Source organism: Lupinus angustifolius, chromosome LG04 (assembly GCF_001865875.1).
Source record: "Lupinus angustifolius cultivar Tanjil chromosome LG04, LupAngTanjil_v1.0, whole genome shotgun sequence".
Lineage (NCBI taxonomy): Eukaryota > Viridiplantae > Streptophyta > Magnoliopsida > Fabales > Fabaceae > Lupinus > Lupinus angustifolius.
Window position 1 is genome coordinate 5,552,787 of NC_032012.1, and position 25,682 is coordinate 5,578,468.

At 33.2% G+C, this 25,682-nt stretch overlaps 3 protein-coding genes across 7 annotated transcripts; all 3 read left to right on the plus strand.

Moving 5' to 3' along the window:
* LOC109345258 (golgin candidate 6-like) lies at positions 858 to 9,247 on the plus strand. 2 transcript variants are annotated; one of them, XM_019584140.1, is made up of 19 exons: positions 858 to 881; positions 981 to 1,030; positions 1,919 to 2,046; positions 2,129 to 2,181; positions 2,821 to 2,967; positions 3,091 to 3,164; positions 3,255 to 3,324; positions 3,632 to 3,685; positions 3,789 to 3,884; positions 4,257 to 4,307; positions 4,375 to 4,461; positions 4,549 to 4,659; positions 4,740 to 4,811; positions 5,252 to 5,437; positions 5,933 to 6,036; positions 6,206 to 6,254; positions 6,446 to 6,511; positions 6,743 to 7,513; positions 8,327 to 9,247. In XM_019584140.1, the coding sequence occupies exons 1-19, from the start codon at positions 858 to 860 to the stop codon at positions 8,876 to 8,878; spliced, it is 2,745 nt and encodes a 914-aa protein (XP_019439685.1). In that variant the 3' UTR covers positions 8,879 to 9,247. The 2 variants fall into 2 exon arrangements, with proteins under 2 accessions (XP_019439685.1, XP_019439687.1); XM_019584142.1 differs by lacking the exons at positions 858 to 881; positions 981 to 1,030; positions 1,919 to 2,046; positions 2,129 to 2,181; positions 2,821 to 2,967 and having other exon boundaries at positions 3,134 to 3,164; positions 3,262 to 3,324.
* On the plus strand, positions 11,455 to 19,404 carry LOC109345259 (KH domain-containing protein At4g18375-like). 3 transcript variants are annotated; one of them, XM_019584143.1, is made up of 8 exons: positions 11,458 to 11,567; positions 11,852 to 12,468; positions 12,850 to 13,338; positions 14,523 to 14,762; positions 14,841 to 15,110; positions 16,036 to 16,091; positions 16,208 to 16,304; positions 16,907 to 19,404. In XM_019584143.1, the coding sequence occupies exons 2-8, from the start codon at positions 11,878 to 11,880 to the stop codon at positions 17,036 to 17,038; spliced, it is 1,875 nt and encodes a 624-aa protein (XP_019439688.1). In that variant the 5' UTR covers positions 11,458 to 11,567; positions 11,852 to 11,877; the 3' UTR covers positions 17,039 to 19,404. The 3 variants fall into 3 exon arrangements, 2 of the variants coding, with proteins under 2 accessions (XP_019439689.1, XP_019439688.1); XM_019584144.1 differs by lacking the exon at positions 14,841 to 15,110 and having other exon boundaries at positions 11,455 to 11,567; XR_002107405.1 differs by lacking the exon at positions 16,036 to 16,091 and having other exon boundaries at positions 11,457 to 11,567.
* On the plus strand, positions 22,401 to 25,115 carry LOC109345260 (F-box protein At5g46170-like). 2 transcript variants are annotated; one of them, XM_019584145.1, is made up of 2 exons: positions 22,401 to 23,932; positions 24,679 to 25,115. In XM_019584145.1, exon 1 carries the CDS (start codon positions 22,701 to 22,703, stop codon positions 23,904 to 23,906), a length of 1,206 nt encoding a protein of 401 aa, XP_019439690.1. In that variant the 5' UTR covers positions 22,401 to 22,700; the 3' UTR covers positions 23,907 to 23,932; positions 24,679 to 25,115. The 2 variants fall into 2 exon arrangements, with proteins under 2 accessions (XP_019439690.1, XP_019439691.1); XM_019584146.1 differs by lacking the exon at positions 24,679 to 25,115 and adding an exon at positions 24,063 to 24,081.

A 25,682-nucleotide genomic window follows, 5' to 3' on the forward strand; every position in this document is an offset into this window, starting at 1 on the left:
ACCAGATTAATTTAGGATCTTCTCTAATAAGTATATTGAAATATCAACTTGGTGATGTACTATTTTCTTAAACAATTCTTGTAAACAATAATAAACTATTCCAAACACCTCTTTCCCATTTTATTTTAATGTTTATCACAAACCTACCTTCAATCATAAATCATAACAATAGTAACAGAAATAAATGAAACAACTACCAATAAAAAATGCACTAAAAATAACCAATTTGTGTAAATTTTATGACATGCTTTTATATTATTATCCAATTTTTAAATAAGAAAAGTAATTAAAATTTAAATGACCTTAACCTATGATTTTAAATTTTTGGATAATAACAAACCCAACAATCTTTCATCAATAAGTTACAACATTATGACTTAATTGGTTATGTATGATATTAAAAATTATGATTATCATGTGATGTTCACCAAAAAAATTATTTGCTGATAAAGATAAAACTCACTTAATTGATATACATTTTAACAAACATTATTCTATATCTAATGATAACATATCATTATTTGACTAACTAGTTTCAATTAATAATATTTGCGATTAGTTGCTTTGACATAAAATTTAATTAACAATATTTTTTCAAAAAATAATATATATTAATACTTACATCAATAACTAATATATACACTAATTATTTAAATATTATAAAATAAATTTATTATAAATGATAATCATAGATTTAGTTTTAAAAAAATAATAATTATTTGGATTGAAAACAAAAAAATAAATTAAACATGACCATATAAAACATTAAATTATCACACGAATCAAAGCTCGGTCTTTTCTTCGCATCTGTTCGGTCTTTTTTCGAAGAATTTTGAAGCACTCTGTGATCTACCAAAATGAATTTGGTATCTGGTTACAAGGTAAATTGAAATTGAATTTGAAATTGAAATTAATCTCATTGCATTCATTTGATTTATAGCTATTCGAGGAAGTTATTCTGATGATTTATTCTTGTGCAGGGGGTTGTAGGGTTTGTTTTTGGCAGCGAAAATTCCTCAAATGCTGATAGGTAAAATTATTTTTTTAATTTCAGATTTTATTAAAAGGTTACTCACAAGCATAATACATGTTTTTTTCTTCTAATTATTTATTATGATCCTTCTTATTTCTCTCCAGAAAATATGTGAAGGAAAACTGTTGTATTTTGTTATAATGGTTATGTATCATATGTTCTTATTTCTATGCTCCTTACCTTGCTCTTAGTTCATGAGTTATAGCAGGTTAAAATGATTTTTTGGCTGTAATGTTGTGTATTTAGAGCACTTCAATATTTCTTTTATAAAAAAAGCTAAAAAGAACTTATTTTCACAAGTATCTCTTATAAGCTTATTCAAATAAGCTAAAAAGAGCTTATAGGAAAGTCATGAACTATTTTCATAAGCTCCCTATAAGCTCTTCCAAACGCCCCTTAGTGAAAATTATTTTTTGAAGAACACTGAATTACAATATATTTTATAATTTAATTTGGATATTGCTGTTCAATGTTCCTTATTAGCTTAGTTGGCCATGAATTTGATGTTTTAGTTATTCTTCATGAGATTTAGGAGTGCCCCGCCTGTTGATCAATATTATTGTTTGTTGAAATTAAATCTTGTTTATTGACTTCCTTTTGCTGCTTTGCATATTATGTTTTTTTTATAGTTTTCTTCAATTTTTTTTATTTGGTGCAATATCTCATTACTGCTATTTTGAACTTTGCCATTATCCCAGTGTGGGAATGAATTGCTTTTAACCGTTTGATGTTTGATCTAACTATTATTTGGAGCATTTTATACTTTGCCATTATCCCCGTTTGGGAATGAATTTCTTTTAAACCTTTGATGTTTGATCTAACTTTTATTTGGAGCATTTTATACTTATGACATATTCCTTCCATTTGTCTTGTCTCACTCAATAGCTATGTTGAGCGCTTACTTGACCGCATAAGCAATGGTAAACTTGAAGAGGATAGGAGAAATGCTATCACTGAGCTTCAGGCTGTTGTCTCAGAAAGCCAAGCTTCCCAGTTATCAATTGGGGCAACGGGTACATCCTGTCTCCCAAACAAATTGTTTTATATCTTTTTGTTTCCTCGTCTCATTTAATATGTTCAATACATACTTTGCAGGCTTTCCTATAATGCTAAGCATCTTAAAGAAAGAACGTGATGATGTTGAGATGGTGACCAAACTTTCTTCACTATGTCTTCTGGTCTATTTGTTTTTATTTTTTGTTGGTCAAGGATCCAGATGATAAAATTCATTTTTAATAAGATAAAAGATGGGTAAAAAACTTTGAAAGTGAAATGTCGGAGCTTACTTTTCGACTGTTCAACTCTTAGATTCATAATCCAGTTCACCATGCTAAATCTAGAGTTGAATAGTCTTTACTTGAAGAGTATCTTGTTATGTCCCAAATTGATACTAGGTCAACTTTTACATTCATCTGTCATATGTAAAGCAATGTCCACATTGATAATTAACATGTGTATTTCCTGTGTTTGGTTTAGAGATTAAAGTTAATTTGCTCGGTGACTTTTGGCTTATATCTACTTTTATCAGTGGTGCATGGGTTTTAATGTTCTATGATATCCTCTCCTGGAGAGGGGAGTTCTTGTTTTTTCCTTTTGATTTCAATGGCAAAAAGTTATTTCGTTGTAAATAAAAGGTTCGAAGTGTCATAGCATGTCATTTTCCCCTTTGTTTGTGGTACTTGCCTCTCTAGTACTGGACATCCTTACTTCCCCCCTCAGATTCGTGCTGTTTTCTTTTAATATATCAAATCCCAATATTGACTTAAATGAAAATCATATCCATGCAGGTTCGTGGTGCCCTGGAAACTCTTGTAAGTGCATTGACTCCAATTAATCATGGAAAAGTATCAAGTAATGAAGTTCACCCAGCATTGATGAATGCTGATTTACTTTCTAGAGAAGCAGAAAGTATCCCTCTTCTTCTAAGTTTGTTGGTAAAAATTTCTTTACCATAATCATGAGATGCATTCCCAATTTCATCCGTAGAAGTTTCTTTGATCGTTATGTGTATGCTTATAAATCATTTCGTAAAACTTTCCTTTGGGGTATTTTGACAGGAAGAGGATGATTTCTATGTACGATATTATACTCTGCAACTATTGACTGCCCTTGTCACTAATTCTCCACAGAGGTATTACTTTTCTACCTTCTGTTTTACTTTCATTTCTCAAATTATTAAATCATTTAGCTCAGAAAGCACCCTTGCTGAGAACCTCTTCAGATTACAGGAAGCAATATTGACCGTCCCTCGTGGTATAACTCGGTTAATGGATATGCTTATGGATCGTGAGGTACACGAATTGAATGCTCATACTCCTCCCAGTAACCTTTCCAAACTTAATTGTTGATTTTTTATCATATGTCTACACAAAATATACTTATTTAACACTTTTCATTTACATTTGTTGATCAAATGTCAATAATTTTCTGGGTTGGAATCTGATTCTTGATTTTCTCAAGTATTCACCACTTTAAATATTATAAGTTTTGCTCTTTGGTCCTCTTTTTGAATGAAAGCCTTGAATCTGATAATTCTGTTTGAGAATCATGTTGCTTGGCTATTATTGATACTGGGAATAATCAAGATCTACATTCCAGGTAATAAGGAACGAGGCCATATTGCTTCTTACTCACCTGACCCGTGAAGCTGGGGTAACCTTTTTGCTTTAATAGTTAAAATTTTCACTTCAAAATTTTAAAACATTTTTTATTAGGTAACAAAAGTGTCACATCTAAATTTATTTAATGACTATAGGAGATTCAAAAGATTGTCGTCTTTGAAGGAGCATTTGAGAAGATTTTCAGTGTCATAAAAGAGGAAGGAAATTCAGATGGTGGAGTCGTTGTACAGGTGATACATTGTTACTATATGAAGTAGTTATTTAACTTGCTTTTTGGCTACATGATGGGCTAATTTAAAGCTGCCTGTGGTCATGAACGTAAACATATACAAGTTTTTTTGGATAAAATACATAATTTTTTGTTGATAAAATATGTACAACAGTATGTTAATGGTGGATGATTAGCCATGATGGACTAATTTAACTTGCTTATGCAAATTTCTATTATTCTCTATCTTTTGTTCATAATATTGTTTTTTATGATTGTTGACCAATGTTTTTGTATCTAAATCTTATTGATGTAATTATATTGTATTATTTTGAGCGTCATTGAACTTCATATAGCTTTTGGTCTAGATACTTATTTTTCTGCTAATGTGCAGGACTGTCTTGAATTATTGAACAATTTACTTCGTAATGATGCATCTAATCAGGTTTGTTGACTCTATTGTGTTGATTCAGTTCTTATCCTGGTACTGATTTTATCTATGTACGGTTCAGGTACTACTAAGAGAGACTATAGGACTTGATCCATTAATATCAATTTTGATGCTGAGAGGAAGTGCTTACAGTTTCACTCAGCAAAAGGTTAGATTTTTTTCAATTTTTTTACTTTAGTTTATGCTATAAGTGAACCCTTACAGCTAACTTTTTTTATAAACACCATGTCAGTAGACATTCAATCTACTCAGTACGTTAGAAACCATTAAATTGTTAATAAAGGGAGGTCCTGAGGCCAATTCTGGGAAAGATTACAAAGAGACAAATAAGACAACTTTGGTTCAGGTTTGTCAAGAACTTAGTCTCGTGATTACATATTTGAAAATCAGGTGATCTTATTCTGCTGTTTTGTCGACTTGGTGTAGAAGAAGGTATTGGACCATTTGTTAATATTAGGTGTTGAAAGCCAATGGGCACCTGTTGCAGTTCGCTGTGCGGTATGATAGCTTTCTTTTCTCTCACATTGTATTGATGTATGTAACTCTAAAGAAATTTGTAATAAAATTATATATTTTGATTGTATAAATAAACAGAAATACCCTTTTTCTTACACAGTTATCTTTTATTCTGTGCACTACACACGACATCTAAATATGGTTGTATATGTTGGTTAGTTTTATGTCAATCGAACTTTTAGTGTACTTGAGTTAGAAAATTGTTAATGCAAAATATTGCTTGGAACAGTTCGAATGAGCACTTTCATTTTTTAGTTTCATTAGCAATGCCATTGCCATTTTTAGTTGTTCAATGGCATATTGGCATTTATTTATTTATTTGATTATTTATTTTTTGAAATGCATAGCTTGCAAGAGAATTTCCTGTTGTGACAAAGTATGAAAGGTGCTCACTTTTGTACTCTTAACTCAATCTTTGTTAGGCAATGCAATGTATTGGTGATCTGATTGCCGGAGATTCGAAGAATCTTGATCTTCTTGCTAGTAAATTTCTTGGAGAGGAGCCACAAGTTGAACCAGCTCTGAACTCCATACTTAGAATCATTTTGAGGACTTCTAGCATGCAAGAGTTCATTGCAGCTGATTATGTTTTCAAAAGCTTTTGTGAGGTTCGCTATGCATATTTGTTTCTTGATTTTGTTCATTTAAAGCATCATTAGTTGCCACATGACTTGTATATATTACGAGTCACATTGTACTATATATGTTAAGGTTCTACCTCAAAACTAATTGGCTATGAGAGGAGTAGCCCAACATGTATTTAAGTCATGCCTAAGAGAATGAGGCAAACAATGTGGACTTACTTACCAACATGTCCCCTCCACAGAAGCCTGCTAGAGCAGGCGAATGGTTACCTTTGACCCATCATTAAAGGGCATCTTTTGGCCCATCACAACTGGAAAGAATTTTGGCTTTGGATCTGATACCATGTTAAGGTTCCATCTCAAAAGCAATTGGCAATGAGAGGAGTAGGCCAACATGTATTTCAACCATGCCTAAGAAAACGAGGCAGGCGATGTGGACTTATTTCCTAATAATATATGTATCATTTCTGCATTTGTTTTGGTTTTTCCCCCTGTTATGATTTACTTTATCTATATCAGAAAAATGTTGATGGTCAATCAATGCTGGCATCTACACTAATTCCACAACCATATTCCATGAATCATGCACCCCTTGAGGAGGATGTCAGTATGTCTTTTGGAAGGTTTGTTTTGTTGTTGATGCTTTAATGTCAATTCTTGTATTATATTCTGTAATTTGAGATCTTAACTTCTTTGCTATGACAAATGCTTGTTAATTTATGTATCCTAAATTATCGGTTTTTTGTTGCTAACTTCAATTGGTTTTATGATTTTTAATTGTTTCTCTTTCAGTATGCTATTACATGGTCTTACTTTGGGTGAAAATGATGGTGATCTTGAGGTATGTGATGCTTTCTTTATATTATATATATATGTATATTTTCATTGCAAGCTAATGCGAGAGAAAGTGTTGGTTGGCAAATCAATTAAACTATATCTTTTGTTATTTGAACTCGTAATGGAAGTCCATTTTCATGATTCTTTTTCCTTATTGTGTGAGAACTATCTAGTTAACATTGTCTTAAATTTTAGATTTGTTGTAGAGCCGCTAGCGTTCTATCTCATATATTGAAGGACAATCTCCCTTGCAAGGAAAAGGTATTGCAAATAATTCTCTGCCTCATTGTATTCTGTTTTATTCTATTGTAAGGTTTGGCAAAGGTGGTGGGACCATAGAGTTCGTTTGTGTCTTTTCTAATGGTAATTTTAGTTTTATGACTACCTTTTTTAAATTGTGTCCAAGTTGGGCATGCTTTGCTTTATAGACATTGAGATTAAAAACATAATTTTTTGCTGTCATCAGAAAAATCTTATGAGAATAAGTTGCAGGTTTTACGAATTGAAATTGAGGTACCCATGCAAACTTTAGGAGCTCCAGAGCCACTAATGCATCGAATGGTTAAATATTTGGCCGTTGCTTCTTCAATGAAACAGAAAGACAGAAACTCTACTACGTCTGGAAACTCTTACGTTCAAGTCATTATCTTGAAACTACTGGTTACCTGGCTAGAAGGATGCCCGAGTGCAGTGCACTGCTTCCTTGATGCTCGCCCCCACCTCACTTATCTCCTTGAGTTGGCATCAAATTTGTCAGAAACATCGTGTGTAAGGGGTTTTGCAGCACTTGTCTTGGGTGAATGTGTGATTTACAACAAATCCAATGATAGTGGAAAGAGTGCATATGCCATTGTCGATGCAATTAGTCAGAAAGTTGGGCTTAGTTCATATTTTTTGAAGTTTGATGAGATGCAGAAAAGTTTTGTTTTTGCCAGTGTTGACTCAGTCCGGATGTCTAAATCATTTTCTAGATTTTCAGCAGCTAGTATGGCTGATATTGAAGATGTAGCAGATGAAAATGAGTCGTTGGAAAAGAATGATCTGGATCATCCAATTTTCTCTTCAATCTTGGATTCTTACTTTGTGAATCTTGTTAAAAGACTGGAAGCAAATATTAGAGAACAGATTGTAGAAGTTTATAGTCAACCAAAAATCAAGGTGGCAGTAGTACCAGCTGAGTTAGTGCAGAGAAGTGGTGAAAGTGATGGTGACTATATAAATCGGCTGAAAGAATTTGTTGAGAAGCAGTCCTCTGAGATACAGGTATTATTTGTGTTTGTCTATTCCTCTTATCATGAATTTGCTCCTTTTAAGAAGGGCTGCGTTTACTGTAATTAGGTAGGTGCAGGTTGAATGTATCAAATCAAACTTAATATTTCAGAGCACTTAATAATGTGCTTTAAACTGGCGTTGTTATTTGCTTAAAGTGAGATTCTGGTGTTGGTTCAAATGATAATACTCCCATTATAAGATTATAAAGAACATTGTTATGAAGTATTTGCTAGGATATGCTGTTCATTTACATCCTTGTCAATTTGCTCATGATGTCAGGTTTATTTCTGTTGGTTTCTACAGCTAATCCATCATTGATCAATAATCCTCATAATCTATACTTTTGGTCTTATAGAGACACTCCTTTTCAACTTGGTTCCTGTAGGTACAAAAATTTCAACTTAGTCCCTATATGTACAATTACTTTCAACTTGTTTCTTGTCATTTATTGTTATTATAACACCGCTTGATGGCGTTAAAGTATAGAGACCAAGTTGAGAATGATTGTTGCATGTAAGGATGAAAGAGAAAACGATCACCATGTATAGGGACGAAAAGTATATATCTTGTCCCTTCATGTGACAATTATTTTCAATTTGGTCTCTATACTTTCTCCAATAAAAGGCAAAGACCAATTTGTAATAATTGTACATATAGGGACGGAAATGCATGTCATGTATGGGGACCAAAGTATTGGAGTATGTATTGTTGGACTGTAATAGACATCGATGTGTAAAGTATGATTTGATTAGTCTTGATACATATTTGATTTGATGATTTCTCTTTTTGTTGTCATCATTTCAGGATCTCCTTGTTCGAAATTCTACTTTGGCTGAGGACCTGGTTAAGACAGGTGGAGGTAGTAATTCTCAGTCCGAGCCCTCAGACAGACTCCAAATGGAGAGACTCCGCAGAGATCTCCAAGAAGCATCTCAAAGGTTGGAGGCACTCAAGACAGAGAAGGCCAAAATCGATTTGGATGCAACAATGTATCGAGATTTAGCTACAAAGACGGAAGCCGACCTAAGGAGTCTTTCTGATGCTTACAATAGTCTTGAGCAAGCTAACTTCCAACTGGAGAATGAGGTGAAAGCACTGAAGAGAGGAGTAGGAGGGTCCTCAATATTCCCAGATGTGGAGGCAATAAAAGCTGAAGCAAGGGAAGAAGCTCAGAAAGAAAGCGAAGGTGAACTGAACGATCTGCTTGTGTGCTTAGGGCAAGAACAAAGCAAGGTCGAAAGACTTAGTGCTAGATTGCTCGAGTTGGGAGAGGATGTTGATAAACTACTTGAAGGTGTTGGAGATGATGTCGGTATTGGTGGTGATGATGGTGAAGACGAGGAAGATGATGAATAATATATTTCGATCTATCCTGTGCTTTGGTCATTTATACATTTCATGATGGAATTTGTACAGTTTAACACAATCTATGGAGAATGGAGCAGAACATGTATTCCTTGGTTAGATTTTACATTATGGTTCCTTCAGGACCTGTTTCTTGCTGGTTTTAATTTGCAATACTGGGTATCACTAAATTGTTTCTTTTTATTACATATTCATTTCTTTCTCCATTTTAGTGTAAACCAATCAATTTGGGAGAAATAATTTAAAGGGCAATGTTTATGTTCAGTTTATATTTTAAGATGAGGATTATGTTGTAACTGTATACAACTTTTATGCTATGTTCTAGTGATACATGAAAACTAGCTCTTTCTATTTGATTTACCTGAAGGAATGTGTAGCATCCAGACACATAACTACTTCAACCTCTATTAACTTATTATTATTTATGAGATGTTATTTGTGATTGTGTTATTGAATTGAAGCTGAAGTATTGCATGATTGATACTGAATTACTTAGTTATAGATTGAACCTGACCAATACAAATCACACTTTACAATTGGATTCGATTTCAAATCATGGGTCATTGGCATGACCTACTAACTTTTTCAGTTCCTTGTTACGCAAACTGTCTAACACAATCATTAACTAGAATTAAGTTTAACTTATTGAAATGTCTGGTTCTTGATAAGATAACTTTATATATAACCAATAATTATATTAGTGGAATATAGTAAAATATTAGATATGTTTTTTTTTTTAATTTAAGTGTACTGTTTTGTTCGTTTTCTATATTTTTATTGGTTTTAACATGATCAGACTAATATCTTCATAGTTTAACTCAATATTTTCATTGTTCAAATCAAACTCATTCTATTAAGACTATGAACCAAAACCATTTATAGTCAATCAAACCAACTGACTAATCTCATTCTCTATTTTACCTCTTCATAGTTAAAGTGCATTAATAATTTTATACCCTAACATCAAAATAGAATTCAATTCATCTATGTGTGACGTATGCATATTATGATTTTATGAATGATTGTAAGGGTTTTATTCTGGGTATAATCAATGATTTCATATAATTGTCCGTCCCAACAAATACCATTCACATAAATAAAAAAAATTGACATTTGACTTAATACAATATATAAGAATCTAATGATTACTTATACCATTATTTCAATTATAATCATTTGGATGTGTTTGAAAATAATTTAGCTTCTTCTAGGTTCCATTTTGAGGATAATTATATCTAAATTGGAACAATGTGATTTTAGACTTGAATTTAATATGTATATATTGATATTATAATTGTTTTTATACTGTCAGTAAATCATTCACCATTGATTTGTTAATAATATTAACTCTCAAATAAAAATAATATAAATTAATGATGAATGTTTTGTTGATAGTTAAATTTTTTTTTATGATAATGTATAAACTTTAAACTCTTTACTTAAAGACATTATTTAGCTGTTAGAAGTGTTAATATAGATTGATGAAGTGACATTATTTAGCTATGTTGGAAACATTTTGTTGATGTTGTGTATTGGTTATGTGTTGAATTATTGAAATGTTAAAATATAAGAAAATGGGGTTGAATTCAATTTTAGAATATGAATCCAAAAATTAGTTAAATTAATAGGTTATTTACCGAATAAATCCAAAACTATCTAATTAACATTGCACTTTTGATATTTACTTTTTCCTTCCCACAGTTAGACTATACAATTAACACAATGTTAATATAGTAGCATAAGATTTTACTAAATAAAAAAAATCAAGATATAATTCTTGAGAATAATACTTTTATGAAAAAGCAATCACACATATCAAAGAGTCAATAAGGTGAAAAAATATCATTATACTACAAAAAAAAACAATAAGAAATACAAGGGTAGGGATGGCAAAACAACCCGTACCCGCGGGTAAAACCCGTACGGCACGGGTACGGGTTACAAATGGGTACCCGTGGGTATTATAAACGGGTTTTTAAAAATATCTGTAGTACATACATTATTTTAACATTTATATGATAAATATATTATATTTAATTAAAATAAAAAATACATTATTCTAACATTTATTACACTATGTACATTTTTTGCTTTTACTTTGTTTATATATTTTATTGAGTTTGGTGGTGAAACACCCTACAAATATTATTACATGCGTAGAAACACACATGTTTTACAAATAAAATATATATTTTTTTGTTAAAAAAACGAAAACAAAAAATCATACAAATGAAAACCACCAACAAATTTAACATTTTTGTCAAATATTCAATCAAAAGTACAAAAATAATTAAGTTTCATCAAACACAATTGAAGTAAAAATTTAAAAAATTATTTATAATAGAGGAAACCCGCAGGTACCCGTTGTACCCAGAAATACTCGCGAATACTCGCTCACGCATACTTGCACGGGTACGAGCCAAGTATAGGTATTACTCTTCTGTTTTGAAACGGGTAGCGGGTAGCTAGTACCCGTGCCCGCCCGTGCCATCCCTGTACAAGGGAAAAAGAAAATATTTTTTCTAACGTAATTGGATAAAAGAAAAAGAAAACATAAGGGAAGAAGAACAACCTAGTAAAGTTCTCCGATATCAGAATCCTAGATTCATAGCTCTTCTTTCTCTTCTTGTCTCATTAGGGTTTTGTCTTTCTTCTTCACCATCTTCTCTTAAATTATCAGGTATCAAATTATCGCCTTTCAGAGTTTTTACAAATCCAACCCTCATTCCTTTTCTTCTCGTCCTATTAATGTTTACTCCATTTATGTTCCTACTTCCTACTCTCTTAGCTAGTATCTTTATAAGATAATTGGGTTCATCTAGGATTACAGTATTTTTAATTGCATTAATTAAAAAATCCATTTTTTTAATCAAAGGGGAAGTATATTGAAAACCCAAAACTATATTTTGCAATTGATTATGTGCTTATGTATGTATCTGAAAAAAATGTGTTTTTTCCTTATAGGATCGTGTGGGTAATATTTTTATAAAATGGGTGAGGGTAGGAAAAGATATCGTTCACAGAGAGACCATGATGGTGACAACAAAAACCAGAAGAGACGTGCAAATGAAAGAGATGAAAAGGGCAATGATGAATTGGTTGTGTATAGGATACTCTGTCCTGATGGAGTTATTGGGAATGTTATTGGAAAAAGTGGGAAAGTGATAAATTCGATACGGCAAGAGACCAGGGCGAGAGTCAAGGTTGTGGATCCGTTTCCTGGCGCTAAGGATCGAGTTATAACGATCTATTGCTATGTTAAGGAGAAGGAGGAATTCGAGATTGATGGTGAGTTAAATGATAATATCCGGCCTTTATGTGCTGCCCAAGATGCTCTTTTCAAGGTTCATTCCGCTATTTCAAATGCGATTGAATCTGTTGGTGATTCTGAGAAGAAACGCAAGGATAAGGAAGAATGTCAAATCCTTGTTCCGTCAAGCCAGTCTGCGAATATCATTGGAAAGGCTGGGAGTACCATTAAAAAACTGAGAGTTAAGACAAGGACAAATATCAAGGTTATTCCGAAGGATGTAGCTGACCCAGCACACTCATGTGCTATGGAGTTCGACAATTTTCTGTTGGTTAGTATATTTAATATTATAAAGCTTAGCAACTTACTGTTCAACTATTCATTGCATAGATTCATAACATAATTACTGCTTTGATGAACATACTGCCATCTAAATCCACCTACAAAAATGATGTAATGCTTAATTATTCTAGTGATAATAGCAACTTTGTGGTATGGAAATTTGTATAATTCTTTTACTAACGGGATAAGCCTTGTTGGTCGTGTGATGGTGTTGTAAACATTTAAGATTTAATGTTGTAATATTTGAGCGGAACATAACAATTTTATATATTCAGTTATTTTTTCACTAGGATTTTCTCTCCAGTTTTTAACTAGAATTCTTTTCATTGTAATTCTATCTTACTATAAGCTTGTTTTTTGTTGTGATTAGATTACCGGTGAATCAGAAGCAGTAAAAAGAGCATTATTTGCAGTTTCGTCTATTATGTACAAGTTCTCTCCCCGGGAGAATATCCCTCTTGACCAAGCTATACCAGAAGCCCTCCCTAGCATTATCATTCCTAATGATGTTCCAATTTATCCGCCTGGTGGACTATATCCAGCCCCGGATCCTATTATTCAACCTAGAACTGTTCCTCAAATGATAGGTGGTGCAAATGTACAAGATCTGCAAGGTTATGATGCAGGAAATACATGGTCTCTGTACTCATCTGCCCTTCCAGTAGTTTCTGGTCTTAGTGCTCCACAATCTGAGGAGTTAATTGTAAGAATGTTGTGCCCCTCTGATAAGATCGGGCGTGTCATTGGGAAGGGAGGGAGTACAATTAAAAGTATGAGGGAGGCTAGTGGTGCTCGTATTGAGGTTGATGATTCCAAGGCTCGTCATGATGAGTGCTTAATCTCTATAACTGCAACAGAGGTGTACTATCTCTGCTTCATCTATATGTTTCTTTAAGATATAATTTCATATCTAAAATTTGTGTTGTGGTGGGACTGGGAGTTGTTAAACTTAGTAGGGTTCATAATATATCCTATACACATAGAAAAGTTTTGATTTACTGTTTATCAGGATTTTTTTGTCATTGTAATAAGATCAATTCTCAAAGTTACATTCAAGAATAAGAAAAAGTAATCAATTAAAGACTTGAGTGTTGAGGTGAAGAGTTGATTCTCACTCTTTAAGAACTTGTGTGATTTGTTGTTAAGCTTCAACTATGTATGTTTGCTTTTTTGAAGTTAAAGCTTATAGCTTGATCTCTTGTTACTTTCATTTCTTCTAAGTATAAACAAACTATATTTTTGTCAAAATTATGATTGATGATTTTCCTTTTTATTGTTACTTTTATATACCGGATTTGTTTTAAACATTTCTCGTCTGGTTTTCTAGTTTGCTTATCACTCTTTTATGTTTCTTTCTGTAGGTATGACCTATTTTTTCTTGAGTGATAAATTTCATGCATTTACCACCCATTGCTATTTAAAAGAGGTTTATATTCATAAATGAAGGAAATCCTTGTATAGTTGATACTATACTAATGAATTACTGTGGCTAATGACCTTGTGCTCTAATGGTTCAATTCCTCGTAAGTCATAACATTGAGGGTTTATGCTTATTTGGAGGTCAACGCTCACAGGTTCACATATTAACTACAACGTGGAAATATTGTAACACAAGATTTTAATTTATTTTGGGTGGGGGAGGGGATTCTATAATGATGCTCCTGTAAAGAAAATGTTTTCATTTCATCATGTCAGCATGTGTCAATTGTTAGTGAGCATTATGTGAGTTGAAAGTCACACATACATGATCTTTATCTCTTCATTCTAAGAGGTTGGTTATTGTTTAGGTTTCATTTATAAATTGGTTGATCTACAGGTGTGTAAGTAAATATGTTTAGTTCCCCATGTTTAGCATGGAAGCTTACTCAAATAATTCATCTGTAGTTGTATGTTTGGTTTACTAGTTGATGGACTTTGTCGACTCTCATAGTCTCATATTGTCAATGCTCTGCATATGTTAGCCTTATCCTATTGTATATTGACCATGTCCCTGTTCTTATATAACTAAAGTCAAAACGATCACATATTGTGTTTATTTTGTAGTCGTCAAGCGATCTGAAGTCTATGGCAGTTGAAGCTGTTCTACTACTGCAAGGGAAGATAAATGACGAAGATGATAACACAGTTTCAATCCGGCTTCTAGTTCCATCCAAAGTGATAGGGTGTATTATAGGGAAAAGTGGTTCAATCATAAATGAAATTCGGAAGAGAACTAAGGCAGATGTTCGTATTTCAAGAAGCGATAAGCCTAAGTGCGCAGATGTGAATGATGAACTCATTGAGGTTTTAATTCTATTTTGGTTAATCATTTTTCTTGTTTAATCTGTATATTTATTTAAGACAATGCTGTTTATGCTTTAGCTGGTCGGCAGTGTTGATTCTGTGAGAGATGCACTAATTCAGATTGTCTTGAGACTGAGAGATGATGTATTGAAAGAAAGGGACATCGGCCAAAAAACCCCTATGGGAGCTGAATCCTTGTACCCTGGTGGTTCTGTTCTTTCATTTCCGTCTATGCTGCCTTCAGCTCCTCATGCTGCTGCTCCCCTGACTTATGATCAGAGGACTGAAAGTGGAACTGGCCTGGGCATGCTTTCTTCTAGCAGCCTTTATGGATATCGATCTTTTCCGGTATGCCTTGCTCTGCTTTTTTTGGTGCTATATAATCATGTTATAACTGTTAGACTGACAGGATTCTTAGTTAGATTGTGTGATACGTTCTTGTACTAAACTACTAATTTTACTTCACAAGTACCTGACCTAGATTAGTATTTAGTAGTATGAATAGTTATATTATGTTAGTGATTAACACACAACTCGTTATCAGCGAGATGTATTCTTTCTCTTGTTAACTGCACTTCTTCCTAACCTTTTCCCCGCAGTTCAAAAAATAGCTAATGTATTCATTTTTCTGTAGGTATGTCATGATTTATATCTATATTTGATTGATATTGATTCTGATTTGAAATTCTAGGTGTAGGGAGAAAAATAGTTTTAATTATTTTTTTAAGACTTGGATTTGAATAAATTTCCTGTAGATGTTTCCTTTATTTCATGCTCTATTTCTTCAAGTTCATATGTACTCTCATCACCCTAAAAAATAAAAAAGAAAATGCCTTTCTAGAAAAAACTGAATATGATGTATCTTCTAGTTTATTTATTTTTTGGGCTTTGGTTTTAAATGTACCCCACCTAGTGGGATTAAGGTGTATTGTTGTTGTTTGTTTGGTTTTAAATATAATTGTTATGAAGCTATGAATACTGTTGTGATGAGTTAGATAACGCGGTGAATGCTGATGAATTTCAGCATTCTTTCCTGTTATTTTTCTGGGTGGGATGGAATTGTAGAGATTGTAGCTTAGAAGTGTTCCTTCAATTCAGCATTTCCTTTCCCCCAGTTCCGTGTAAAGTATCTAATATCTTTTTTTCTAATACAATATGCTAGAATTGGTTTAGCTATTTATTTTTTTCTTGTTGTTGTTGCACATTTAATCTTCATTTTTAGTTTTTAAACATGTCTCTCTAATATATTCTCTTGTTTGCTTCTCTGTAATAGATGGGAGAACATGACTATGGATCTATGTCTTCTTATGCCCCCAAGCTCTATGGAGGGTTAGTATACAGCTTTATCGAAGTTATATGCCTTCTCTACTTTATAAGTGTTTGTTCTCTTTCATTTTTCTCAGCTTTATGTTCAACTCATGTATCTGTGTCTTTATCATACACAGTTTGCCTCCTCCATCAACTCTGGAGATGTTGGTTCCTGCTAATGCTGTTGGCAAAGTGCTGGGTAAAGGAGGGGCAAATATAGCCAATATCAGGAAGGTTTGTTCCTACATTTTTATTTTCGATTCTATAACTATTCCATGGCAGAGGGAACTGATTCATTGTCCAGTCATATTCTATTGTTAATCTTAAGATAATGCTAAAATGGTCCTTGCTGCTGTATCTCACTGACACTGTACGCTTTTGTATCGGAATGAATTGAAGATACTGCTCCCCCTAAAATTTAAACTTTATTATGATGCCTTGTATATTGGAATGTAAAAGAAAAATATCCAACTTTCACCATATCAAGTGATATGCTATATGATTAAAACAATTTGTGCAGAAACTAAATAGAAAGAACACAAAGATTTTAGTACTATTTTGACCAGTAAGATTTTCTGTTTTCCATATTTTAGGGATCATAGTAATCTTCTATGCATACTATTTTTTCAATGTTTTCTTTGCTCATACTGCATTACCACACACACACACATACATATATACTTGCTCTGTTGGATGTATTCAAGTTACACATCTTTTGGCTTAGCATGAAATACCATTGAATTTATATTTTCATACTCAGCACATGTACTGCTTATAAAATGATGCAAAATTTGCTTCATTGAATGTCTATTTTACACCTAGTTGTTTCAATCCAGATTTCAGGAGCATCAGTAGAGATTTGTGACTCCAGATCTGGCCGGGGTGATCGTATTGCTCTTATATCTGGCACCCCTGAACAAAAGCGTGCTGCTGAAAACTTGATCCAGGCATTTATAATGGCCACTTGAATGACTGGAATTATTTGCTGGGGGTTTTGAAGGTGAAAATTTAATTCTCCAAGCATGTCCTCAATCTCTCCTTAGTTCCTCTAGGTTGGATATGTCAACTGGACAACTGCTTCTTCCGTAACAGTGACAAGCAAGATTGTGCCTTGCATCCATTCATGGTTTTGTGTATAGGAGTTATAGCTCCTTTCTTTTCTTTGTTAATCTACTCCTCATCTACGTTTTTCTTAGAGATTTAGGATCTTTCTGTTCATTCGTACTGTTTTGCGAATGACTGGTTTGGGATAATCTTTATGTCCATAAATGATTAGCGGAGGAAACATAAAGTGTTGATGTTTATTTTTATTCTGCTGCTTCAACGGCTTATTCTCCTTTCTTGATGAACGTATCTTCCCGAATGATGTAAATAAGATGCAGATTCTCTAGCAATCTCCTCTTTTTCTAGTATCCTGGCTTTGTGAGTACTTGGTCAAAAGTGGTGAAGTTGCCTCATGAATTTTAAAATTGCAGAAATCTCTGGTTCATTTCATTCCCTCTCGCAATTTCTCGTATCTTGTAATCCTGCTGAAAACTTGAACATGAGAGCATGTATGACTGTGTATAAGCATATCTTTACTATTTGATTTCCAGGCTTCTGATTGCGCACTTGCAATTGTTATCAGACCATGTGCACTTCATAATCTACCTATTATCTGAAAAAACATTGGAATATCTTTTGTATAGCTTCTATTCATGCTATTCACTTCTCAGTTGTCTTGTGATGGAGATGCCACTGGCATGGAGATGCTTTCTGCTGCATTTTATTGTAGCAAGCCGTACTTTCTTCTAATGTTATTTAATATGATCTTATTGGATCCCCTAAGTTCTATCAAGTTGCATTCATTTTATGATCTCAATCTCTACTGTCTGTGCCATACCTATTGTCCTCTATGCAAAACTTAACACTTAGCATGTCAACTGAACTTGAACTATAGTTAATTCAATTTCGGTGACCAAGATATTATCTTGCTCTAATTTTTGTGATTTTTTCCAAATGAAAACTAAGTCTATAGAGATTAAGGAATAGCTAGTTTCATATCAGTGAGGAAGATGCTTATTTTCTAGATATTGCCTCTGACTTTTATAACTGAAAGGTGTAACGATGTTAAATCATCCCATTTTCATCGACATTTACCTCATATATTTACTCCCATAATCTGTTGAAAAATGTCTCTTTGTGATTTGCTTGTTTGAATGTTTTAGAATCGGCATGACAACACCAATTTGCTGTATACTTCGTTTCCCTTTCTGCATTTAACTGACCTCTTTGAGTTTCTAATGTGTGCCACAATCAAGTGGATATGTTCCAGAGACTATACTAAAATTTTGCATTTCCTAGATAACTGTAGAGCACAGTATCTTCATTTTGCGCTAGTCATCTAGTTTCTTGGTTGTTTTATTCATGTGCCGTCTCGAGTTTCACATCTTGTCATAATGCTCGGCATAATATATTTCCAATCTTTTAAAGGTACATGGGGACATCTCTCCCTTTGTTCTTGGTTAATGTATATTCTCTAACCGTGCGATTTCCCATTCTTGATTTCCTATATTTATACCCAAGTAGTCAACCCCACTGGGATCTCGGGGTTTCCCTTGACCGCATGCTGGCGAAGGGCATGTTGGGATGCGATTCTGGCTGGCATCCCAGTTCATCATCTCGGCTGTCTCATGCTGCTATCCTATTTTCGTGGTGGGATCCCACTGCATTGGAATAAAAGGGAGAAATCCATGTTTCTTGTTATTTTTTGATATGTTTTCTTTGATGTTTTTGGTCCCATTTACCTTTTCACCCCAATCCTAATTCGAACCAAAGGCTCTTAGGTGAGCAGCTTTCATGCCGAACATTGCTCTCACCATTCTTAGCTCTCAGCTTTCACAACATTCTTCTTTGACCCAGTCTCATCTCAAATATAATTTTTTTATTTGGGTTAAATATTGATCTGATTATGTCTTCATTTGTGTATTTTTCTATTTTTGAGCAATTATATGTATAGTATATACACTTAGTTTCTCTAAATGTCCAAATCTCGACCATCCCGCACCCGCACTACTTAGATTTATACATTACTATCCATTTCCTGATTGCTTTTACATCGATATTCTCGGTAAGGATGTCTAGTTTGAGTTTGGTCATTGGGTCCATCATGAGCAGCCACAAATATTAGAGGATGCAGCTCAGTAGATTAATAATAGTGTCATGCACTATAGATATTGGTTTGTCTTGGAGATGAAACGGTCATATAATTTCCCTGTGAAAGACTATGATAGTTGTTTTGAAACATGATGTCAGAAATCTTCTTGTTAGTTATTACTATTTATACATAAATTTGCTTCTTCATTCCTTTGTTTTTCGTAGAGGAAAGAAAGAGTGTCTACAATACTTTTTTATATTTATCTCCTGCAATAACCAGGTTCAATCCATTATATTTGATACTTGATAGGTTTATTCAGTGCTTATTTTTAAAGGGGGTGTAATTATTTCATAGTGATTTTTGTGTTATGAGGTTATAGTGTTGATTTTTTAGCCAAGTGCTAAAAACAGATCCAAATGAGGATTAGTATTTATTGGAAATCCACTTGTTTTTTGTGATAAAGACTTCTTGTTAGCACAAAAATGAGTAAACATTATATGTGAACAAATTTAGTTAACTTGTCTTTTATGTTTTTTAGTTATCCGATTTATTTTGTTAATTACATTTATTTTTAGCAAAGTTCTTTGCAGAATATTTGGGTCAAGCCCTTTCAAAAACTAAATATGAATGATTTTTGTTCAAAGTTAATAGCTACACAATTTCCCCATCCATAAAATAAAAACTTTGCATATAAAAACATTAACTATTAATGAAATTAATGTCACATGGGTTTGTACTCCAAAAACACCCAAAGAGTTGACCATAATTTCATTTCCAAAGAATTATACTCTAGTTTACACATGCTTTGTGTCTGTACCTTCATATGGGTACGGAAATTGCAATCTCAGTTACAATGAAACTTAGAGACTTAGAGTGTTCCTCAAGCATAAGCCATGAATGCACACACATGCCACAACGTGCTTGTTTTCTTTCTTAATTATTTCTTAAAATCCAAAGTGCACTTGGTATGTGATACCTAAGTGGGTTATAAAATATACATTTCTTATTCTCTTTTATATGGATTTTAAGTGAAAGTTTTCGTAGTAGATTAAAAACAAGCAAATACATAAGTTGTTTTTATCCTCCATTTGTGTCAACGTTTTTTTGAAATTGACCTTTTTTATTTACTATAATTAAACAAAATCCTTTTCCCTTCTCTCCACTTTTCTTTATTTAACTTATATTTCAATGCATTTGTTTATGTTTGTTTTATATATCATCCAAAGAAAGAGGACCCTTTAAGCATATGATACGACAATCTTACCCTTAATGATTCCAACCCATTAATCCGATTATAATTCCAACTTTGTATTAAAATATTCTTAATATGAAAGAGACTAAAATAATAAAATAAAATTGAGGAATCTTAATTAGAAGATAATAACAGGGTGTATTGGAACCACGTTTATAAGAGTAGTGTTGATCAAATTCAAAACCAGCTAAGCATTATGATTCCATCCAAAACATATCTTATCTTGCATGAATACATGGAATTGATTAAATTAAGCTAGCTAGAACTCCACGGCTTTGCAAAAAGAGTAACTTTAATATCACTTTGCTTATTTCTATCATTAAATTTGATACTAAAATTAGACAACGTTGTTCTCATTTTGGTCTAGGTTCGTGTAAGTATTACAAGGGAGATAATGAAAAGAGGGACTTGCATAAAGGATTATAAGCAAAACCTTTGACTATGCTATGGTAATGAAGAGTTATAGTGAGATAACACATTACTATAACAAATATTAAATGTGAAATAGGATCATCTTTCTTTATCCTCTTTTTTATAGTATGAAGGAGTAGATAGGAGAGCTCAATCCACATGATATACACTCTACTCATCTAATATCAAGTTATCTATCTATTAAAATGACATTGTTTGTTATATAAAAGAAGTATTAAATTTAATAGGAATATATCTTAAAGATATATATTTTTAAATCCAATACTCTAATGCGAGATGTAGGTTTTTTTTTAGGATTTATATTTTTATTGTTTAAAAGTAAGTTGATATACACTTTTAAATTTTTTGGAATGTCACATATTATCATCTCTTTAAAAATAATGGATCCTCTGATACTACTAATATATTTGTAATAATGACGTCCATGTGTAATAATAATATTTGTTCAAGGAAGCAAAAAAAAAGTTGTCTTAAAAATATTAAAAAGTAATAATAGCACTAATATTTCAGCGTAAAAATTTATATATTATTAGTATATCATAAATATAAATAATAAATAATAAATAATATAATGACAATATATAAAACTTATTTTAATAATAAGAACAAAATAGTATTTTTACAAACTAGTTAGGATCCTATTCATTAATGGAGAGGTAAATGTTTCAAAAAGTAAAGAGAAATATAACTTTCAATTACACGTATATCTTTTTTATTATAATAAAATCACATTTTTACTATTAAAAACAAGTGGAAAATATACCATTTTCATTAATTAATGAAGATGATTCTTACTCCACAAACACACTTCACAACCTCTTCAGTCTCTAGTCTATACCACTTATTTCACCCTTCTCCCTCTACTCTACGGTTGGTTGAGTTTGGTTGAGTAGAGTTAGAGAAGAGAGAGAAGTAGAAAAGAAATGGAGAGTTTCTCCTCTTTGGTTGAGAGGGGAGAAAGAAGTGACAGAAGAAAAAAGTGGGTGAACCTATGAATTCCCCCCTCCACTTATAGGGAGAAGAGAAAGAGAGACTTTAGCTGCACAATGATCTGTTGTCTCAAATTGTATCCTAAACTATGTTACAAACCATATCAATTAAAAATGTTAATTAAAATTACAATAAAATTTATAATTTAAAATTATAATATTTATTTTTAATTAATAATAAAACAACATTTTTTTGCATTTTTCTTTATTCTAGAGATATTTTTGTAATTTGAACCACAACATCATCATTTTTTTCTCATTGTCTGTCCAACCAAACAAAAGAGAAAGAGAAGAAAATATTTCTTTCTATTCATTTTCTCTCATTCTTCTCTTATACCAAACATCACGAAAATCTACTATATTTATCATCTTTCTCACATTTTTCTTTCTCGACTATTTCTCTCATCTCATTTTCTCTTATCAACCAAACAAAGTCATAAACTTAACAATAATAATAATAGATATAATAATAATAAATAAATAATAATAATATCTCTCTGAATATATGTAAATGAGAAAAAACTACAACTTTTGTTCTCTCATTTCTTCTCAACCCACCATTCCCATTTCCATTTTCTCATCTCAATCTCTTCCTCATAACCTTTTTATTCTCACTTTCTCACTCTCTATCTTCAAACCCTACAAACTTCATTCACTCTCTATTCTACTAAATCCTTCTTCCTTTCACAGATCTGATTCCAACCCACTTCTCCATCCTCTAAAACCCTCTCAAATTTCACACCTTTTCTTCACCCCTTTTCATTCTCTCTTCACAACAACAAAACCTAGAATTTCAATTTCAATTTTCTCTCTCTAGAAAAATGTCATACCTTGGTGCAGATTTATCAATCAGAATCTACCCTCAACCAGACCGGTCCGAAATCGACCACTTCGACCGTCTCCCCGACGCGCTCCTCCTATTGGTCTTCAACAAGATCGGTGACGTCAAAGCCCTAGGTCGATGCTGCGTCGTTTCGCGTCGATTCCACGCGCTCGTTCCTCAGGTTGATAACGTCATCGTTAGAGTTGATTGCGTCATCTCCGACGATGGTTCCACTTCGTCAAATTCTTCCTCCGATAAAACCCGTGGAACTTTCTGGAATCTCTTTCGATTAGTTTTCGGTGGAATTGTTAAGCCTCTTCAAGCTCTGGGACAGTTATTGGGTCCAAAGAGAACAACTTTGGTCTCAGGATCTTCATCGTCGGCTTCTTCTCCGTCTTCCTCGCTCGCGGTTGGGACTAGCGAGGAAGATGGAGAAACTGATCAGGGTGGGGTGACTCATCACTCTCCCACTCAGGTTTTGAAGAATTTTAATGAGATTCGGTTGCTCCGGATCGAGCTCCCGAGTGGGGAATTAGGGATTGAGGATGGGGTTTTGTTGAAATGGAGAGCAGATTTTGGATCAACTTTGGATAATTGTGTAATTCTAGGTGCTTCTTCGGTGATTCACCCGAAACCTGAGAATGGTGTTGCTTTTAATGCTTCTGCAGATGCCTTATGTAGTAGTGGTGTCAATAACAACAATGGTGTTGTTGGTGGTGATGATAATGGAAGCATACCGGATTCATTTTACACTAACGGTGGTCTCAAACTTCGCGTTGTTTGGACCATAAGCTCGCTGATTGCGGCTTCAGCGAGGCACTACTTGTTACAACCAATAATTTCAGAGCATAAGACTTTGGATAATTTGGTTTTGACAGATGCTGATGGGCAAGGAGTGTTGCATATGGATAGGGATCAGCTTGAGGAGCTGAGGGTGAAGCCGCTCTCGGCTTCTTTGGCTTCGAAGAGGACTCTTGTCCCTGCCCTTAACATGAGGCTTTGGTATGCACCCCATTTGGAGTTGCCAGATGGGGTTGTTTTGAAAGGTGCTACACTTGTTGCCATTAGGCCGAGTGAGCAGTCACCTAAGAAGGAACCCTCGGATGTTTCTTGGGTTTCAACAGCTTTTGAGGAGCCTTATAGAACTGCTGCTAGAATGCTGGTTAAGAGGAGGACTTATTGCCTTGAGATGAACTCTTTTTGAATGATGCTTGTTGGATGGATCTAAAGGTAGTTCTTTTTATGTTGGTGCAAGTTTTGTTTTTGGGATTTGTAGTTCAAGTTGATAATGAAATTGATTGTAAAACAAGTTGATATTGGAATGTGAAGAATATTGCTAATGATGATATATTCATGGTAGGCTTATAGATCGCAACTTGGAAAGAAGTGAAAATTGAAAACCTTGTGTATCTTTGAGGCTCATTGTAACTCTTAGGTTTGGATCTAATTTCCTTGTCTCTATAATGCAAGTTTTCAATTGGCGATCTTTTAATCTTTTATTTCATTTCAAATTGTTTTTATTTTGTCCCAAGAGTCAGCTCCTTTGGTAAAGCTGTGAAACATGAAATGTGAGTGCCTGAGTTAAAACACTCCGAGCTGTGCTCTTTTACTTTAAATTTATAATAAATAGCTTTAAAGTGACAACCTAATTGTACATGATATTTTTGTGTCTTGTATTGCTTTAGATTTCACAAGTGATAGAATGAGGAAACTCTACTTTTGCAATGTTATTTAGATTAAACAGAATAGAGTTGTATGGAATGGGTTTTGCATTATACTTAACTTTCCACTTTTCAACTACCTTATTTGCTCATGTTTGGACAGGATATGCTTATAATTTTCATCAATGTTCTTTAGTCCTAATGCTGTGATTGTTTCCTTATTTACCTAGTTAGACTCTTCTGATCTAGCATTACTGTATTGTTCCTTCTACAAGGTTTACATCTCTTGTTTTTTGTTTGAAATGAAAATTGCAGGGGATGCCGAATTATTTGACAAATGTGGCGAAGGTGGTTAAGTTCCTCATAGAATGAAATCACAAATTCTCTTTGAGCGTACATGAAGTGAACGAAGAAGCTTGCCCCCTGAATAATAGCTCTTTCTTGCTTCAGAAACTGCGGCCTACTTTTGAGTAGTAGTTATCAAAGAGCTGCAAATCATTAAGCTATCTTGCTTGAATCGAAACTAGATGCATCTGCTAGTGTTTTACTTGTAAAAGTGCACACCTACAACTAGTGTGATCTTGTAAAACCTTTCAGTTTGTAGTCATCTACAGTTGTTCCTCTGTGAATATTCTAGGTATCAGTTTGGTTTGTCTTCGATATAATTTTCTGGAGTTAAATGAGCAATGTACTTTGCTTCTGTAATTTAAATAACTTCTGGATGAGTCAATCATACAATACTTGTTCCTTCACATGCTATATTTTTATTTGAACTTTTTGCTTGCGAAGATTTGGTCATATATTAAGTATAGCGAAGTCAAGACCTATAAGATTTATTGGTATGCCTGTTATATATGTTTAATAATGGTGGCTGTTACACAACATGTATAGCAGTTCTACTAGTCTAGTTAATGCTAGTGTAATTTGCAAGCTCAGTAGTTGATGTTGCTGGTTGGTAACCGATGATATCTATGAGGAAGTGATAAACTTGGTATATTAAAAGCTCTCATATGGTATCTTGTTCATGGTATTTTTTGGACATGAGTTGTATCTAGCTTGACTTGGTTATTTTTTGGACATGAGTTGTATCTAGCTTGACTCGGTTCGATTCGTTAAGTGTTGTTTCAAGTGGGTTAATGAGATTGGGTTTATGCCATTTGTAAGCTCGAATTAATAAAGAGAAATGATAATTTTAAATTGAAATTGAGTTCATCTTATTTGATTATCAAACTTCTCAAAATAAATAATGGATCTTGAACTAGTTAGTTGCTATCTTAATTGATAGTTCATGTTGGGTCAAAACTGCCACCTTGGTGACT